The 20,154-nt window shown below is 41.6% G+C and overlaps 1 protein-coding gene across 1 annotated transcript; it reads right to left on the reverse strand.

Moving 5' to 3' along the window:
* Positions 1-77: 77 nt before the first annotated feature.
* Positions 78-19,353, reverse strand: phf3 (PHD finger protein 3). The gene is made up of 16 exons (XM_036583372.1): positions 19,204-19,353; positions 12,916-13,178; positions 10,599-10,721; positions 8,143-9,442; positions 6,866-7,109; positions 5,917-5,959; positions 5,705-5,825; positions 5,165-5,321; positions 4,869-4,985; positions 4,643-4,771; positions 4,419-4,557; positions 4,107-4,323; positions 3,305-3,452; positions 3,131-3,220; positions 2,830-3,025; positions 78-2,483 (listed from the first exon to the last, which is right to left on the reverse strand). The coding sequence occupies exons 2-16, from the start codon at positions 13,151-13,153 to the stop codon at positions 616-618; spliced, it is 5,130 nt and encodes a 1,709-aa protein (XP_036439265.1). The 5' UTR covers positions 13,154-13,178; positions 19,204-19,353; the 3' UTR covers positions 78-615.
* Positions 19,354-20,154: the final 801 nt, after the last annotated feature.

Here is a 20,154-nt window from a genome sequence, read left to right on the forward strand (position 1 = left end):
TAAACAAGAACTCTTTATTGAGCTCTTGAGTCTTGACTATTAAAGAATACTTGCAGAGTACTTCTTGTCCCCACGCATTAATGTTGTCTCAGCATCTTTAATTAACAAAAGGTTTTATTATCTTTTTCTATCAACAATAAAAAGTATTTTATGAACTGTACATAAACACAATGTGCAGAAGGCACATGTTATCTCTAATGTTCGACAAGCCAAAATGTACAAAGACAAATGTCATTTGACACAAATAGAAAATATTTAAGGGACTTTTAAAAACAAAACAAAAAAAAAATACCCTGATAAAAAGGCAGACAAAAGAAAATCAGGACATGTTTTGCTCTTGGGATTATTTTTTGTTTAAACAGTAGATATAATTTCCAATTGCTTGTAATCAGTACATAAGAGCCTGCTTCTATGACCATGTAGTCTTGTACATTAGTCTTTACAGGAAAAAAAAGCCTCACTTTTGAATTCAAAACACGAACCAACTAAAACCTAAAATCATTCACTCTTATAAAAAGCTGCTTCTGAATGTTATAAATAACTGTAGTAAAATACAAAAGGAACATGTCTCAGGTCAGTGGTGTTGAACAGGTGGACCAGGGTTGAGTATGGAGATCACGAGTGCCCCTCTCTCGAGTCTCTTGAGTCTCTCCGGTGTTTTTCATGTTCAGAGTCTCGTCGGCGCTTGTCCCTCTCTCTGTCTCTGTCCCTGTCCCTGTGATGATGGCTGCTGTGGTGTTTCTCTTTCCTCCTCTCCCCATGCCGGTCATCACGAGAGTGCCTGCTCTTGTGTCTATGCCTGCTTCTGCTACGGCTCCTACTTCTACTCCGACTCCTGCTGCTTCTGGACCGGCTCCGGCTCCGGCTCCGGCTTCGGCTTCGGCTCCGGCTCCGGCTCCGGCTCCTTGCCCTGTGCTTGTCCCGCTCGTGGTGCCGACCCTTGTGCCTATGCTTTCCGTAGTGATCTCTTTCATCCTTCTCTGAACGTCTGGACTGCCTGTCCCACGGGTCATCGTAGTTTGCCTCAGCACTCTTCTCGTCCTTCTTTGAGAGCAAGGAGGTATCAGGGAACCTTGAGGCTGCGTAGGACAGTGGCGGTCTGGCAACTGTCTCTGGGATGGGGTGTGGAAAGCAAGCCTGGGGAGGGACTGGCGGAGACCAAGGTGGAACAGCGTGCATTGGATTTGGAGGGTCTGTCTGGGGGAACATCATTGGAAGAGGAGGACCAGGAGGGAAGTTGAATGGTACAGGAGCCTGCTGATGTAAAGGTATGAATGGTGCCGGACTGGACTGGGGAGGGTAGTTGGGTAGTGGTGCGGGATGGTATGCATGGTCAGGTGCTCCATGACTATAAGGAGGAAATGTAGCTGGGGGAGGCACATGGCTTGCAGAGTTGAAGGGAGTGGGACCTAGAAGACGTGTCCTCGACTGCTTGAGTCCTTCATTTTTGCCTGAAGAGGAGATGGTGGTGATGGTTTGGATATCTTCCACAGCTTTGAACTCTTGCTGAGAAGGTGCCGATTTGGTCACTGGTGAAGATTCTGTGGGAGCAGACTGGCTGGCATTTGGTTGTGCCACATCTGTGTTCAATGCTGGCGGCTTTGCATCATCAGGTTCCGATATGCTGCTCTTCTTCAAAATGCCAGACGTTGGTGGCTTCGTAGTCTTAGCTGGGCTTAAGATATTTTCGTTGTTGGAAACAACTTCAGGGTTGTCACTGGCAGAATGTTTTGATGTAGTTGATGAAGATGCAGGAAGCAGATTGGTTTCTTGACTAGGTGTTTCAGAACTATCGCTTTTTGTTTCAGTGCTGCTAGATTCGACCTTAGGCTGACTTGTGGCAAGGCTGGAGAGGAAAGTCTCTGTTGAAACATCTCCTGGCTTATCCTTCAGAGATAATATAACTGCACTTGTACCTCCACTTGTACCACCGCTTTCTTTCTCTTTCCCCTGCGAGCTCATCTCTGCATTTGAGCTGGATGGCTCTTCCTCTGCTTTGACAAGTTTGGGCTCTTTCTTCTTGATGATGAAACGATCCAGGCGGGGGGTGGTGGGTGTTTTGGGAGTGACACTTCCTGAGGAGGTGCTCTCAGTGGCAGAGGTCTGATTGATGGTGCTGCTAGTTGTGTTCTTTACATCATCACCTGCAGGCACTGTCTTCACAGATTTGGGCTGCGTCAGCACGCCAGGGAGAAAACGCAAGGAGACATTTTCATCATCCTCCAACTCCAACAGTTCCTCAGCAGTGGATTTGATAAGGCTTGGGGTGTCCTTTTTGTGTATACGACCAAGATTGCTAATGAAGGTTCTTTCTTCATCTCGGGGTGTGCCAGTTTTCTGGATGGGATCTACTTGAGGTTTGTTCTCCTTTAGGAAACTTGGAGCTTCACTAACATCACTTGGTAGGATAACCCCAAAGTCCCTTTTAGGTCTCTGGCGAATGATTAGACCAAGGAGAAGGTTTGGACGGTGGGTCTCCAACCCTATTACATCAGAGAACATGTTTAATGATTGGTTTTGACTGATTGCTAGCATGAGTGTATATAGGCCAATATGTAAGCCTGCAGCCTATATTTTGGTGAAACATGGGCTAGATACTCCCCTAAATAAATAACTGCCTTTTTTAAAGTTCTACAATGATTTGTATTGATGAATGATACACATGATTAACTGCTCATTAAGTACCAATCAGGACCCTGTGAGGCTTCTGTAAGTAAGACAGAGGGTCACCTGTGACCCTACCATTTTAAAATTAGCTACAAAATGTTAAAAACACAGATTAGTAGTCATGTACGTTTTTGATACAACAGTACAGAGATGACAACTTACCAGGGCCATCAAATGGGACAATCTGGTGAGGGATTTTTTCACTGGAGCCGAGAGGGATGAGATACATGTCTTTAACTTGTTTGCGGTTGTTGGCGACAACACCGTATCGCCTGCGACTACTGAAATAGGCATACAGCAAGGTGTATGATATTTCATCTTCTTCTGTGTCAGGGGTGAAGCGAATGACACATATTTCCTAAAATATTACAGAAACAATTACCGAAAAAGCAGACAATATAGTGTCAATACTCATCATTCATACTGACATTTGCTAAAGATCAATAATCTGGTCATTTCTCACCTTTGTTCCAGAGGCACGAATTTTCTCGACATAGTCCCAGACTATCTGGGGAGAGATCCTTCCACCAACCTGGATGCTGTCCGGCAGATCCTGTAACATAACCGTGGATGAAATTAGTGTATCTGTTGAAATTCAGACCTCAAAGTGAGATGTCTAAGGTTCAGTAAGACCTACCTCATTTAGGTGGTCCAATATTCCAGAAACTGGGTAAGCTTTCGTAAGGAACCTGGCTACAGCTGGCATGTCTACATACCCATTCCATAGGCTCTCTAAATTGGCAAGAAATGCAACTGTATCTTCTTTACTGCTCACACTTTCCGACCTGTAAGAAAACATTACAGATGTTTTAATTACATCTGGAATATTCCTGAAGGAAAAGTTGTTAACATTAACATACAACATTAAGGTTTACCAGACAGGATTAAACCCAGTCATGGACCATTTTTTGCTTTCAGTGAAAAATCTCCAATCCAAAGCCTCTTTAGTCCAGGACTAGGCTTAATCCCTGTCTGGGAAACTGGCCCTGTGTTCTGTGCCAATGAAAATATTATGTTGCGTCTCATTAGATATACATTGCTTCCAAAGCAATGCCTGCTTTAAGAAGATAGGCACTAGCCACAATCTTCTTCAGTCCCTTAATCTTTGGTACCCTTAATCTGTGGTACCCTTAATCTGGTGGTGGAGTCTCCCTGGCCTGCATTTTTCAGCACTGCCTCTCCTCCTTACTCATATCTTTAAGAAGTCCTACTAGAGCTTAAGTGGATTTGTTAGAGCAAGGAACCCCAGTTATTCAACCTTTTGTTCAGTACCTGATTGAACAACTCTTAGAAGGTGGTGCATGATCAATTGAGCCTAATATGAGGCTCCTTATGTGTAGTACAAACAAAAGCCTGGACCTGTAAAGGGCCTCGGTGGGGATCTCTGCCATAGATGTTAAGTCGTGCACTTGTTTTAACAGATCGCTTTTCGCCCTTACCTTGACTCATATGCTGGGAAGATACTGGAGTTTAGAAGACCTTCTTCCATGGCTCTCAGGGACAAGTCATCCACCAGTGCTGATGGAGCTGCAGATGGCGATATTGGTGTAGTCTGCTGGCTGTCTCCTTCTGTGGCTGTGGACTGCCTTCTAATGACAGTTGTGGCCACTTTCACAACCTTGGTGGTGGCCTCTTCCGCAGGTGGAGCCATTCGGCCTTAAAGGAACATTAAATGAAAAGCCAAATTTAGCATACTTTAAGGTTTAGAATAAGCCTGCAAAGTGTAGTAAACTGCAGTGTGCACAAGTTACCTGTACAGATCTTGCAGTGAAGGTCAAAGAGATGAGACTTGTGCAAGCTTGTTGTATCTTTAATTTTCTTGGGGCTCTCTGGCTTTGAGTCTGGAGCTTTTTCCTCAGACACCTCAACTGGTTTAGGGGGAGGATCCGACTGTGGGGAAATCAGGAAAGTCTGTAACTGTGCCGTAGTGAAACTGCCTTATATAAGTTAAAGAAGTGAATGCCTTCCATCTTACCAAGGGCTCTATGGGCTCAGGGGCTTTTGCAGGTTCCTGGTTCTCAATTTCGATCTCTCCTTTGTGAGTGATTTTGGTTACCGGTCGTCTCTCTGCTTCTCGCTGTTCTTTCTCTATCATTTCAATCGTCTGCAAACAGGACCAACTATGAGCTCCGTTCCGAATTTATCTTCAAATATTTGACTGTATGGCTGCTTTAAGATGAGTTCTACTGCAAGTTACTTACATGTCGATTCTCCCTTTGTCTCCAAGCAGCCAGTTCCTTGGAGGCTAGTTCTTCTGCACTCATACGAACCAAATCTCTAGGAGAAATCTCCCCCTTGAGAACACGCTTGAATAACACCTGGAAGAGATGGTGCACTCATGTTGGTTTTTTGTCACAAGGTAACTTTCTAAGTAGTATATAGAAAATGACTTCCCAAATAATATATTTAAAAATCCATGCCGACTGTGTACATTTGTTTGGCTGCAGTCTAAATTGCTGGTATTGACGCACAATGCGAGGCAGAAAACAGCACTTACATTATTCTTTGTATCTTTGAGGTTGAACGTCAAGCTTCTGTATTTGTTCTTGTACTTGCTGTCAACACCCTGGAAGAGGGCAAATAGCTCTTTTTCCGTCCTTCTAGCCAGTTCGGCTGGCTTCTCTGTTGAAATCTTCGAGTCCGAGTCCTTTAGCCTTTAAGCAAGTGGTTAGTAAAATGTGAAAGTATTGATTATTAAATACTTCTCAAATTACGAAAAGAAATAATTTGGTAGCCAAAAATACATTTCCACCATATCTAACCATAAACTGTTATGCCAAATAGTGCTGTAATACTTGACCAATTTTTACCAAATTAGCTTTCAGGGAAAGAAAAATAAATATAGCAGTAATCATATATTTGAGTACTCAAGCTACAAAACTGCCCCCGGTGTTAATGACTGACTGACCTTGAGCAAATGGTCTTGACAACAACTCTGCCATTTGCACTTACGTTTAGAAATCAGTGTGGACAAAATGTTCTGTCGCAAAAACACTAAACCAGTAAAAGGCCACTAAATTCTCCATGCGTTTCATACCTTTTCAGCAGAATCTCCTCTAGCGAGTCTCGGACGCTTCTCCTGATCTGTCCAGTGGACGGTTTCTTTAAGCTTGCAGGAGAGACTTTACCTTTCTTGACCTCGTGCTTCACATTCGACCCTGACAAAAACAGAGTTGCCCTGTGTTCAATGAACTTCAGACAAAGTCACACAAGGCTTTCATATCATGCAAGTTAAATAGAGTCTCGTACCACTTTTGGGCGCCGAATCTGATGGTCTTCTGTCCCCCGAATCCTGGATCAAATTCAGAGAACAGTTAAACTTCTGACCGTTGTCTCTCACACAGAAGCACACATACGCCAAGGAGTGAACAAAAGAAGCTAACTCAAATCAAGCTATTGTGCAAGAGGTGGTTCTTGGCCTGTGAAGTGCGTACAAGTGTGGTCAACACATAACCGTGGTGAAGGTCACCTGCTATAAGTGGGAGCCAAGGAATACCTGAACACCCATGTGGGTTTGTGCTTGGTAATATACATAAAATATTACTGGGAATAAAAAAATATGAACCAAGCCTTTAAAAGAAAGCAGGTGGCTATGACACATCAGCTGAGTCAGGGGTAAAACGGGCATTATTCAATTAAAACAGATGCAGGTTATACAAACTGTAAAAGCTTTGTAAAACTGCAAGGAACAATCAATAACTGAACTTTGAACCTGAATTCAGAGAGTCCTGTTAGCTGCAGTTTTGCGTGTTCCCTAGTCCCACACAAGTACAGTAAACCCTATGAATCCCTTTATTAGTTATAATGGGGTTACTGAAGGCAAAGAAGAAACCATGCAGTGCAAGAGGCCCAAGGCTATGTTGTAAGAATAAAGAAGAAACTCACCCTGGTGTTCTCCCATTGTTGGACAACCTTGTACTGTTGTACATAATCTAGATCAATTGTATGGTGTATTTTACTAAAGTTTACTGTCTTTTTTTTATCAGTCTTTGTTGCTCAGTATTATATTTTACCTCTAAAGCACTTGTGCTTGATACACAAAACATATTATCAACTCTAGCTGTATTAAACTGCCCCTGTTACAAATGTACAAACATTTACTACTGAGTCAGATACTCATTCTTAATAGCTAGACAATGGAAAATAAAAAAGGCAATATTTTGAGTTAGAAAACTTGCAAACAAGACAACTTGCTTACTTTCCGGAAGGGGCGGATTCCTCCTGTCGTGACTGATGGCTCAGTGCCCTGTTTCTGTCTTTGGGCAGACGTGTTGTCCGAGTGATCTGCTGCCTGGGTCTCACCTTTCCCATCCTCCTCAGCACAGCACTTTAGACACACGTACTCTTGGTCGTCCTTCTCCATCTGCTGTACTTTAGCCAGGTCCAGTCCCACACAGTCACCGTGGAACCAGTCATCGCAACGCCCACAGCCTACCATGAACCTGAGAAGTCACCCATTGTTACTAGTTTAATTAATGGCTTTACTGTGGCAAGTTCTTATAATAGCTATAACAACTATGGTTGTAAAATTAAATGTAGAAAAGTTCTCTATATGACGCACAGACTTTGTCCCAATCCCATTTCTTATTTTTACTCCTACCCCTTGTTTTCGAGTGTCACCTTGTCCCTTGGAACTGTATTACAAGGTGTAGTGGTTAAAATCTTCCCTCTGAAATGGGACCCTCAAATAAAAAGAGCATTACTTCATTAACAGCTACCAGCGCTGCTCTGTAGGCGACCCTGCCAGTCTGCAGTGATAGCAGAGGAGGGTAAAGTTCAGCTCCTCACTGCTGGGCTTTAGTTACATTTAGGGGGTCATACGCCTTCAAAGAGGGACAATTATTTCAGTGATGCGAAGCTGAGTTTTCCCATTCCACCTTAAATGGAGCAGCAGTTCTAAAGCCTGAGGCGCCAGAATGCAACTGCTGCACCATTTAAGGTGGAACGGGACATTTAGCTAGCTACCAAGACATCAGCTACTACTGGCTTCTTTAATGCTTCTAATGAAGAAAAGGACCAAAATACACTGAAACAACATTAAACTAAGATGATAAAATGGTTATCATAATTGTTAACAGAAAAAAAATCGCATATGTGTGTTTCTTTGGTCTCTTGTGCTCCGTTTTGCCGGTTTTTCTTTTTTTCTCATATCACTGTTTGGAGTCTCTGAAAAACCTCAGTTTGGAGGGTCATGTAGCCCTAACACTTCGCCCTACCCCTCTATCTTAACAAGAATCGGGACACCCTACCCCTAGACGTGAACACACAAAACAGAGGGGTAGGGCTAAGTGGTAGGGGCGAGAGGTGAAATGGGACAGGGCCTTTATCTGTGAGGTTGTGCTATTTGTGTAGAATTCTTATAAAAATCAAGATTGGAAATGGATCAAAAAGCTGGTTTAGGCAATATGCTGATGTGCAACTAGTTAGTCTAAAAAACAGGCCAGTCTTACAGTGCACGGACAACAGCAAACATACCTATTATTGTGAGGTTTCTTGCATAATCCACACTGCTTGCTGGAATCCCACGTGGTCTCGTTTTCAGAAGCAGGTAGAGGATCGCCCTCTGCAGGCCCCTTCTTCACCACAGGAGCATTATCAGGGATGAACAGCTCAGGTTCATCAACAGAAATGCTCCTACTGTTTCTGCTCCTCTGTCTCTGCAAGATCTTGTCCGGCTTCTTGACCTTCGTCTTCTCCTGCTCCTCCTCTGCTGGGCTGTCCTTCACAGGCTGGCTTGGTTTGGTCGCTGCCGGGGGTGGATTTTGCGGTTTCTTCACGGAGTGAGGAGATTTATTCGCAACGACCCTGGTGCCGGGACTAGAGTCGGAGGACGGCTTTCTGTTTATCGTGGGAGAGGCTGGAACGGCGGGGTTGGCATTTTGCTTCACTGGATGATTCGCCTGCACCTTTTGCTGTTTGGAGGCTGGTTTCGGTGTGACGGAAACGGCCGGCCGTTTTAGGCTTGTGCTGTCTGGCTTACCTTTGGCATGTTCCTCTGTATCCTTCTGTACCTTTTTATCTTGTTTGAGATGTTTGGACCCCTTTTGCAGGACACCAGGTTTGGTAAGTTGGGCATGCTTGTCTTTGGTTACAGACAGCGGTTGCTTGGGTTTTAGCTGCTTTTTGGCAGCAGGTTTTTCCGTCGTGCCGTTTTTGTTCTGCGATTTGCAGACGCTTGGCTTCTCAGCCTCACTTTCCTCACTGATTTTGGCGTCCGCAGTCGCCTCCGTTGAGCTGGGCTTGAAAGGTAGAGCACCGTTGGTTTCTTGGACATCATTCGGATTCACGTATGGCCCGAAGTCCATAGGCATTTCATTAGCGATGTGCTCACCAACATTAAGCTCTTCCACAACCTCTGGTGCAGAATGCACTTCAAAAGACTGGTTCTGTCCCAAGTCAAACCCAATGCTGCCAGCTGTCATGGAATCATCCTGGAGGCTCAAAGCCTCAAGAGCGCCTGTGTTAAATGATCCGGAAGTTTGAGATGGTCCGGGTAGCAATTCGATTTTGTAGCCCCCCACAGTGACGGTCAATCGCCTCAGCACTACCACGGGATTCATGGATGGGTCAACGTCATGGACGCTAAAACGCCGGCTGAGCAAGGCCTCCCTTTTCTCTGCGTAACTGTCATCTAGTGAGTTGCTGCCTGAGGCAGGCTCTTCATTGTGCTTTTCTGCTGCTCTCCTCCCGGATCTCCTCCCCTGTGTTGCAGCTGAAACTCCTCTCCAAGGACCTCGGCCCCTCGTTGGTCCACCTCTACCTCGACCTCTGGTCCCTGAGAAAGTTTAGAAAAGAAACTTCGCCACTGAAGCTGCAATAGAGGTTCACAGCCACTTTTGCATTACATTAAAAATGCGGTCAACTCTTTGATGCTCGAAGATTATACATTGAAGAATGACTTGCTCAAAGCGATAGTCTTGCAAAAATGTAATTTATAGATTTTCCGCAAAATTCAGGTTTTGAGGTGGTGTCTGTTTTTAGTTACGCAACTTAATTTTGTCCATTTTCATTGACAACTGTATGCCACAAAAAACATATCAAAAAACACATAAGCAAGCCTATTTGAGATTATCTAACAACTGGATTTGAGGCAAGTGGCCGGATGTTAAGTGGTGGGGTGCTATAAGCTACAGTGGAAAACTAAACAGACCAAATATCTTAGTTGACTGACTCCATTTGATGCAGGTAAAATTTATTAAATATAATAAATATAATAAATATACCAATTTTACCATTTCAACCATTTTCTATAATAGTCATATGTAATAGTTTGAACATCCCTGGTCAAATAACATGTTTTGTTGATTTTCTAAGTGAACAAGTAACAATTTACTGTGTTTTCTGTAAAGGTAGGGCTGCACAATATGACAATGTATATTGTTATTGTGATAAATTGTCAAAATACAGTACAATATGCTTTTCTGAGCATTTTGTGTAGATCATAAGTACTTCTAGACACTGACCAACTGCACAATTCAATATAAATAGACCAAATTAGTCCCGTTTAACTGGATTTGTAGTGCCAAGTATTGTATAAAATTCATAGTGGTCACACATTTTTAGTTGAGATAGCACTACTGGCTCATTTTTCTCTATTCCAGTTGATCAGTTATCTGAGAAAATAAATATTGTGAAATATTCTTGAAGTATTGCAATATTACATTTTTGCCATATCGCCCACCTCTATGTAGATCCGGGGGGGGGGGGCAACTTTTGCATACAACTGTACTGCCTTACAACAGGTACCAGTTTGTTGTTCTATAATGCTTCAAACATTTTTGCCAAACAGTATAGTATCATCTGACCTTGCTTTATGTATATGTAAGGTATAATTCTGTCTTATTACAAACAGTTTTAGTATTTTGTCCATTAGCAATAGAGTCAAACTCAGTTACGGTGCAGTCATCAAAGCCTCCGTCACGCTCATGTACCTGTTTGTTTCTTCTGTATCTGAGCGGCCGCTTTCCTCCTGCCCTGGGAAAAGCTGGACTGAGTCACGTCCTCAGCAGCAGAAGTCTGGCTAATGTCTGAAGGGTTCATGTCATGACCTGAAGCTACAAGAGCAAAGGTATGGAGTTAGTTTTGTGCCAAAGATTCAAATAAAATAATAAAATCCACAAGTACAATAATAAATATCAGAATGTACAAAATAGACAAAAAATACAAATAATGAGAGTTAAATCAAACCTAACTTTTCAAAAAAAGATTACTACTCATTTTCACTCATTCTGACAAATTTATTACTCATTTTGCCAGTTTTTGCTTTATTTTTTCCTGTTTGCTGATTTTTTGCTTCGGGAATCACTCTTTTTTGATTGATCTTTCTTTTGGCACTTTTTCCCCTCCCTGCAGAAAACAACGCTGAAGTTTGCTTCCTATTCAAAATTTTCCTGTTCCACCTTCAGTGGTGCAGTTACTCCAAATCAGTTGACCAACAGAGTGTGCAAGTGAATGCCCTCTTTTAAGACCCAACCCTTGTTAAGTGCCAGAAGTCAGAAGCAAAAAGATTTCACAAACAAAAAATGAGCTAAATCAGCAAATAGAGAAAAAAATGAACGCAAAAACTGGAAAATTGAGTAGTAAATTTATGTCAGAGTGAGTGAAAATGAGTAATAATCTTTTTAAGAGTTAATTTGGATTTAACTGTCATTATTTGTATATCGCTGTTGTCGGAAGAAAACCTCGTATCTCCAAAATGGTAACTATACTGGAGACGGAAAAATACTTTACTTTTAATGCAAGTCAATGGAACCATAATTTTAGGTCATGTCTTTTGGTCCATTCATCACGAAATTTACACAGAATGTAAAGAGTAAAAGAAATTTTCAAATTGTCAAAAATTGTAAAACGTCAAAAATGGAGATACAAGGTTTTCTTCCGACTGCAGCAACATTCTGATACTTAATATTTTGCTTGTTGATTTTATTATTTTATGTGCAACTTTTGGCACAAAATTAGAAAGGTCAGTGAAGTTAGAAGTTAAAGTGTTTGCTAAAGCAAAGCCTAAAATCACAAACAGCCAACAACACAGAGAATAATCAATTATAGGAATACTTTGTCTAAAAGAGCTAATACTGTTAGTAATGAATGAACTGATAATTAATAACAAACTTAAACACCTAAATGAAAGCTTGTGTGGATCAGTTGGTGCACAGAAAATGAATCAGTGCTGACTGATCCCTGCTAGCTTTCATACAATCTCATTTACAGAATTACTTAAAAAAAAAAAAAGATGGTTCTTCAAGGGTTCTTTGTTGGAGAAAATGGTTCTATATAGAACCATGAACATTTGCAGAACCCTCTGCACGATTAAAGGGCTCTTTGCATCATGATAGGCTTCTTCAGATTGATGGAGAATGTGCTGCAGATGGTTCTATATGGAAGCTTTTTGAAAAGGGTTCTATATAGCACCAAAAAGGGTTCTGCCCTTGTTACAAGCTTGACATCAGCTCAACAGAAGAACACTTTTTGATGCTACACTTTAAAAAAAAAAAAAGATGGTATTTCAACTGTTCTTTAGTAAAGAAAAGAGTTCTATATTGAACCATGAACGCTTAAAGAACCTTTTGTATAATTAAAGGGTTCTTTACATCATGACAGAGTTCTTCAGATTAATGGAGAATGCGCTATAGATGTTTTTTATATAAAATCTTTTTGAAAAGGGTTCCGCTACTGTTACAACCTTGACATCATAACAATAGCAGAACCTTCTTTGGTGCTATACAGAACCCTTTTCAAAAAGATTCTATAGAACCATCTACAGCACATTCTCCATCAATCTGAAGAACTGTTTTTCCATGCAAAGGGTTCTTGGAGTGTACATGGTTCTATACAAAACCATTTACTAAAGAACCTTTGAAGAATCATCTTTAAGTGTGCATGCAAAACCCTTCTAAAAAGGGTTCCAAATAGAACCATCTACAGCACATTCTCCATAAATCTGAAGAACCATTTTTCCATGCAAAGGGTTCTTGGAGTGTACATGGTTCTATACAAAACCATTTACTAAAGAACCTTTGAAGAACCATCTTTTTTTAAGTGTGCATGCAAAACCCTTCTCAAAAAGGTTCCATATAGAACCATCTACAGCACATTCTCCATCATTCTGAAGAACCCTTTCATGGTGCAAAGAAGCCTTCAATCATGCAAAGGGTTCTTTAAGTGTTCATGGTTCTATATAGCACCATTTTCTTCGCTTAAGAACCCTTGAAGCACCATCGTTTCAAAGCGTGCAGTAGTTCCTCCCACCTGTTGCGCTGGGAAGCTGAAAGTTAGCATCGTCGTTCTCTAAGAGGTGAAACTGGGTGCTAGCGGATCCAAACATGGGATCCTTGTCGCTGAGCATGTTCTTGAGTGAGTCTTCTGGCAGGTTGTGACCAGACGCAAACTCATCACTTGCTTCACATTCCAGGTTCTGTCCTAGAATTAAGGAGTCTTCCAACTGGTCACTGGGAATCAAATGGTTAAACGTGCCAACTATATCCATGAATGCTTCCGCTGTTATGGTTATTCTGGAAAGAGACAGAGAAAAAAAAACTTCCATTAAATGAATGAACATTAGGCACTGCCTAAAATAACACCCTGCTGCTCGCCAGAGCTTCCAGCTCCTAGGATTCTTCACCTCTGAGACGGTATGTTTAAGCAGTAGAACACAGAGGGAGTGTGTTTTCGTGAAATAACATCATGGCTGTGATTTGGTGGCCGTAGATCATCACAGCCGTGATGTTATTGGCGATAACACACTCCTCGAGTGTTCTATTGCTTTAATACAACAGATAAATAAATAAAGTAATAAATTAATAAACTGGGCCGTGAACGCGGCGTTTAATATGTTTTAATGTTCGCAGTTCCTTCACCAAATTATAGTTCCTTAACGAGCAGCTTGTTGCTACGTCAGAGTAACGAGCTCCGCCCACTCGCTGCACAGTCTGCTGCAAGCCTCGCCTTTTGTAGTACAGACTGAGCCATAAAACTGCTGCAATATCAAGTTCAGCTCAGTTTTGTCAGTTTTTGCCAGATCAGTATTAATGTTGTTTTGTTCCAGCCAGTCTGTAAAGCATCTTACAGCCCATTTAGTTTGGCGAATGGTGTTGGGTTCATTTCTGGCTGATTCCAGGTTGTTCAGCTGTTCTTCTGTCACAGCTGCTGACTGAAAAGCTGCTCAGTGGTGATGACAGTTTGGGAATTTAGTGTCGTCTCATCTTCAGAGTCTGACCAAATCGGCTGTCGGTCAGATGTGATCTTAAAAGTGTCCATTTTCTGTTTGTGGCAAAGTAAGAAGTAAAAATGTTCAAATGGCTTGAGCGTCTCCTACAGCTGTCAAAGTCGTTGCTTAGTCTGTTTTTGCTTTAATCTTACTTAACATTTTGCCATGACCCCATCTGGCCATTGTTTATTCAAAATATGCCTAAACTACAATGGCAAAAAAATTGGCACTGAATACCTGAACGAATAAAAATAACAAAAACTATAAAAATTATAAAACAATAGACCACAATAGCTGCAGATCACTGTCTGTGTTTACATGCAAAGATTTTCTCCAATCTGATTGATTACATTCTGATTATAGATTCAAACTGAGGTGTTTTTCACTCTACTCAACAATCTGATTAAAATCTCTGTTTACATGCTCCCTACAAGGAATCTGATCCAAAATTACACGCGTAGAGAACCACTTATTGTAGACGTTACCATGACAAGCATTGCGTGTGTTTTTAACTGCTTTAAAATGATGTCAGACTCAGGAAAACGTCCTTCACATGTCCTTATTAAAGAAGGCTAAACTTCGTGTCCTCTGCAGACCGGTTTCTGCTCCGCCATGTTGAACGGTATAAACTTTCACTATGACGCGACAAACATGATCAGAACGGACTTAAACTTTCCGATAGGGAATGTAATCAGATACAGGCGTTTACACGGATATTTTTCGTCTATTTAACTGATTATTTACAGGATTACACACCTCGTTCAATCAGATAGAAACTGTATTACCTCAATCAGACTAGACTATGCATGGACGTATTCTATTCCCATTTAACTATTAGTGGGATTATTGATGGATTATATAAATTTGGCTACTGTTTAACCTCTTTGAATGTCCCCAATGTACAGTAGGCTTTTTTAAAACTGCCCATTCATTTGAACTAGACACCTTGCATCTTTTGTTTTGTGGGGTATTGTCCCATAGATCGTTGCTCAGGATGGTTGGGAGCACACATGCAGTGCATGCTGGGAACTGTAGTGCGGCTCATGGTGAAATGGGCTAAAATTAATGGAAAATTAGAATAATTTTGAGCGCCTAATAGGATCGGGCCTGACTTGCCTTGTTTTTGACACATGGGATCTAGATAGACTTCTCAAGTGACGTCCTATGTTATATGGAAAATGCAGCTTTTAACTCTAATCCTACAGATTAACTATTGTGCTGCCTTCGTGATGCACATATAAAGACCATGCCACCTATTAAGATTGCAACATCGTCAGTTCTAGGAGCTACTCAGTGGAGTCATTAATTAATCCTGTAAAAAGCAGAAGCTGCCAACAACTTTCCTCACACACTTCTAACTTTAGATTAAGTCAGTCTGTGCTGTAGTCTATACGGTTACTGATTAATTGGCCTTGGTCTGTAATAATCCTGGGATTTAAAGAAGCTGAAGTAAGAAACCTGTTTTTTCTGACACCATTAGTAAGAAATCTTGCTAGTGAAGTTAAGCTTAATGTGACCTTCAGTGTAACTGGTTAAGGGGTTAAGGGCACCGCGTTCATAACTGGAAGGTTCACCGCTCGATCAAACAGTGGCGTCATCTGCGTCTGCCAGAACGTGATACATAAGACAGCAGTGCTAGAACGGCTTATTCTTCTGCTGATATCAGGGTAAAATATCTAATTGCAATGTTATGACCAATATTGTGATTAAATGTGATTGTTTTATAAATTGAGCCCCAGGCTATTTTTTTTTTTTGCTAAAAAGACCAACATATCAATTTTTTCAGGCTTGAAAGCTGAATATAATGTGCTAGACTGCCGGCTCACAGCCTCTGTGTTATTGGGTTAAAACGTAAGACAATGTTAAACAATGCAGGATATATAAACAGCTCATGTGACTGGAAACTGCACTTTGGAACTGCACTTTCAGCCCTAGTTGATATATTTTTAGGTGCCTTGGCTGATATACTGTAGCTTTGTGTGTGTGTGTGTGTATTATATATATATATATATATATATATATATATATATATATATATATATATATATATATATATATATATATATATATAAACTACTTGTTAATTTTAAGATTAATAAAAAAAGGGCCAAAATTGCTTTGAAAAACGTTTTTTAGCAAAAATGTTTTTAAATCAGGCGTAACATTCTGACCACCTCCTTGTTTCTACGCTCATTGTCCATTTTATCAGCTCCACTTACTATATAGGTGCACTTTGTAGTTCTACAGTTACAGACTGTAGTCCATCTGTTTCTCTGATACTTTGTTAGCCCCCTTTTACCCTGTTCTTCAGTGGTCAGGACCCCCATGGACCCTCACAGTGCAGGTACTATTTGGGTGGTGGGTCATTCTCAGCACTGCAGTAACACTGACATGATGGTGGCGTGTTAGTGTGTGTTGCGCTGGTCTGAGTGGATCAGACACAGCAGTGCTGTGTGTGTGTGTGTGTGTGTGTGTGTGTGTGTGTGTGTGTATGTATGTATGTATGTATATATATATATATATATGTGAAACAAGATAACCTTTTGAACCTGTATGTGGGCCCATGCTTTCCTCATAACTTATAATTATTACATATTAGTTGCTGAATAGTTCATAGTACAGGTGGGCGATATGGCAAAAATGTCAAACGTTTTCACAACACACGATGTCAGTATATATTCTTTCTGACATCTGATCAATATTAAAGAACAAAGTAGTGCCAAATTTTAAAAAAGTACAAAAATACACAAAATTTTAAAAACTAGGACAGAAAGCTTTTTTACATCCAAAGTGCAGTTTCCATTTGACATTGTATTGTATATATAAAAAAGTTGTTTTTAAGTACTGCTGACATCGACGATATACTCAGTAAAGCATACTGTGACATTATTTATCACAATAATGATAAATATGGTTATACTCATCAAACTCCTAGAGAAAAAAAGCTACCAACCTCTACTACAGTACCTGTGTTCTTCTCCACATTTTACCCTGCTGCACTGGGCCTTCTCTGATTTCTAATCAAAATGTACCTAACTACTCACGAATAAAGGTAAAAACACCTGTATAACTGCAGTAAAGGTCTTCACTGACTGGATCAGGTGTGTGAGATTGGGGTTGGAGCTAAACTCTGGTGGTAGGTCACCAGGACCAGGATTCGGCACCCTTAGTCTACTATAACAAGTTCAGAGGTGCCCAATCCTGGTCCTGGAAATCTACCACCCTGGAAAGGTCAGATCCAACACACCTGGCTCTAGAAGTCAGGCTCTCCTGAAGGCCTTCACTGCCTGGATCAGGTGAGTTAGAACACAGTTGGAGCTAAACTCTGGAGGTACATCACCAGGACCAGGATTGGGCACCCTTGGTCTACCATAACAAGTTCAGGCGTGCCCAATCCTGGTCCTTGAAGTCTTCCTCCCTGCAGAGTTTAACTTCAACCCTAATCTAACGCACCTGATCAAGGTAACAAGGTCCTTCATGGGCATCTGAATGTTGCTGGGAGTGCTGGATCTGAACTCTCCAGGGTGGTAGTTATCCAGGAACATGCTTAAGGTCTTCACCAATCAGCTCCTAACCACGTACAGCTGGTGGCACAACAAATAAACACCACAAGCCAGCATGGTCGCCAACTCGTACAGACAAGACAGCCACACTCAGTGACTCCAACTGTGGACAAAGTGGCAACAGCGGTCAACAGAAGCTCAAGTTCTCTTGCGGATGAGGGCACTTCGGCCAAAGTAAGGGAAAACGAGAACTGGTATCCTTCACCTACTCTTAGACAGAAATTCTGCTTTTGCATTCATTTTACATACAAACACACTCATGCTGCGGTCGTGTACCTTTAGTCTGAGGTCATTTCGGCGAGTAAAGCAGCGTACAGAGTCACCTAAAGTTAGATAACAGACCAGAATAATGCTTACGGTGGCTAATACCATCTCCCTTAAAGGGGAACTCCACCAGTTTTTCTAAATTTCTCCATTAGTCGTTTGTTAATATTGGATAATGTTATTGCATTTTACATTAAGATGCATGATAAGTTAGTTATACATGATTATGGGGGAGTGGCAGAGCCAGAATTCGCTACCTAGAATCTTGCTGGATGCGAGTTTGAGAGTTTTGCAGCTCTGCCGAGTTACTATCACACCTTAAATATTATGCTGAATGAAACTGCTGGGTTTAATTATTTAATCACTATTGCTGTGATTAGTAATAGCAGCAGCAGTAATAATCATGTAATTAATAGACTTTAATCAGCATTTCAAGTGGTTCTCTGTTACTATTATTTGCATTTTGTCATAGTGTATTATGACTTACCAAGCCCGAACTGCTCACAGTGGTGGTGATAGGAACCAAACGTCCACCTCTAAAAGCTTCACATAAAGTTATTACATGAAATGGTTATGAATTCACTGCCTGATGCCTGAGACACTGTTTTATGATAGTTTTGGGGATAAAGTTTTGTCCTAAAACGAACTGTAATCAACTTTTTAAACACGTTCATGGTGGAGGGATACATGTAGGGTGTTCTAAGGCAAAGTAGTCCCCAGTAAAACTTTTTAAACTTTACAAATTTACCTCTATTTTACCATTATCATTAAATACAAACACTCAAGACTCGTGTAGGTTCTCTGGTGGTTCTGGATAGTAAATAAAATGGCTATATCTGTGTTGTAGTCATGGCGACGCCTGGTTCCTATCACCACCACTGTGAAGACATCCGAGTCTGTAAGTTAGTATAGAACGAGGCATTTCACACCAAACCAACCCGACCGACTGTGTTTACATTGTAAGAACTGAATTGTGCAGATATTGTGAAAAACAAGAGGAGTTTCCCTTTAACGATATCAGAACCATAAACAAACGGACTATCTTGCACTGCGGACGCGGACTAGCATGTTAGCGCTAGGCCGGGCTAACAGACTGCTTCAAACCCGAAACACACAGCGCTAACAAACCCCAACCGAGACCTGAACGAAGGACAAACGAGTCTGAAAGCACAACATTACTTACAAACACACAAAGTGCCTGAATTGTACAGTTTCTATGAGTACAGTAAGCTATCTAGCGTGTGTAGCGTTAGTTAGCGTTAGCTGGCGCGCTCCAGCGCAGGCCTTGTTCGAATTTTCCCGTTCCACCTTAAATAATGCACTGGTTACATACTGGCGCCTCAAGCGCCAGAATGCAACCGCCGCTCTGTTTAAGGTGGAACGGGATAATTGGAATAGGAAGCCAACTTCAGCCTCGTTTTCTACAGCGAGGGGGAAACTACACGCCCACCCCGCGTAGCTGAGCAGCCGAGCGGCCTGCAGGGAAGCCATCGCCGTTAGTACCTGGCCGTCCAAGAGCATCGTTTGAGAAGGAGTCTGTGGATCCTCTCACGCACTTCTCCACTCGGTAACGCCGTCCATGGCCTTGCGCTGAGGATTAGACCCGCACTTCCCCTCACTCTGACCAACTGCAAGTCATCTGCAGCGCAGGCTCCGGCCTGCAGGGGGCGCCGCAGCGCTCAGCTCTCCCCCTGGGAGGCGTGTTGACAAACGGACGCTGCCACCAAAAGTACCGGTGTTCCGTTTGTTTACAAGCAGCTCCCTACACACTTAGAAAAAATCGTTCTTCAAGGGCTCTTTAGTTCTATCTAGAACCATGAGTTCTGTAGAGTGAGTTCTCTGCATGGTAAAATCGTTCTTCAGATTAATGGGGAATGTATGGTGTATGGTTCTATATAGAACCTTTGTGAAATGGGCTCTGCTGTCTGATACTCTGATGCCAAGTATACAATGTAAGAACCCTTTTGGTGCAGAACCATACAGAACACATTCTCCATCAACCTAAAGAACCTTTTCGCCATGCAAAGAACCGTTTAAGCATGCAGATGGTTCTACAGTGGACTACAGGACCCTTGGAGAACCATCCTTTTTTTAAGAATGTACATAAAAATTGTAGGTAGGATATTCTGACACCAGCATTAAAGGGGAACTCCACTGATTTTTTTTCCAATTTTCTCTTTAAGCATAAGCAGTCAAGGTATAAACAGTCATTCAGAGTGGTTTGGTGTGAAACGCTCTGTTCTAGATAAACTTACCGAGTCAGAACTGTTCACAGTGGTGGTGATAGGAACCAGACGTCCACCTCTAAAAGCTCCCTTACAGAAAGTTATTAAATAACTTAGTCAAGACTGAGTTTGAGATGAAATGTTGATAATGGTAAAATATAAAAGTAAATATAAATAATATAAATTTAGTTTGGAATTTTATTTATTTATTGCAATTATTGGTTATAAC

This window comes from Colossoma macropomum, unplaced genomic scaffold (assembly GCF_904425465.1).
Source record: "Colossoma macropomum unplaced genomic scaffold, Colossoma_macropomum, whole genome shotgun sequence".
Classification (NCBI taxonomy): domain Eukaryota; kingdom Metazoa; phylum Chordata; class Actinopteri; order Characiformes; family Serrasalmidae; genus Colossoma; species Colossoma macropomum.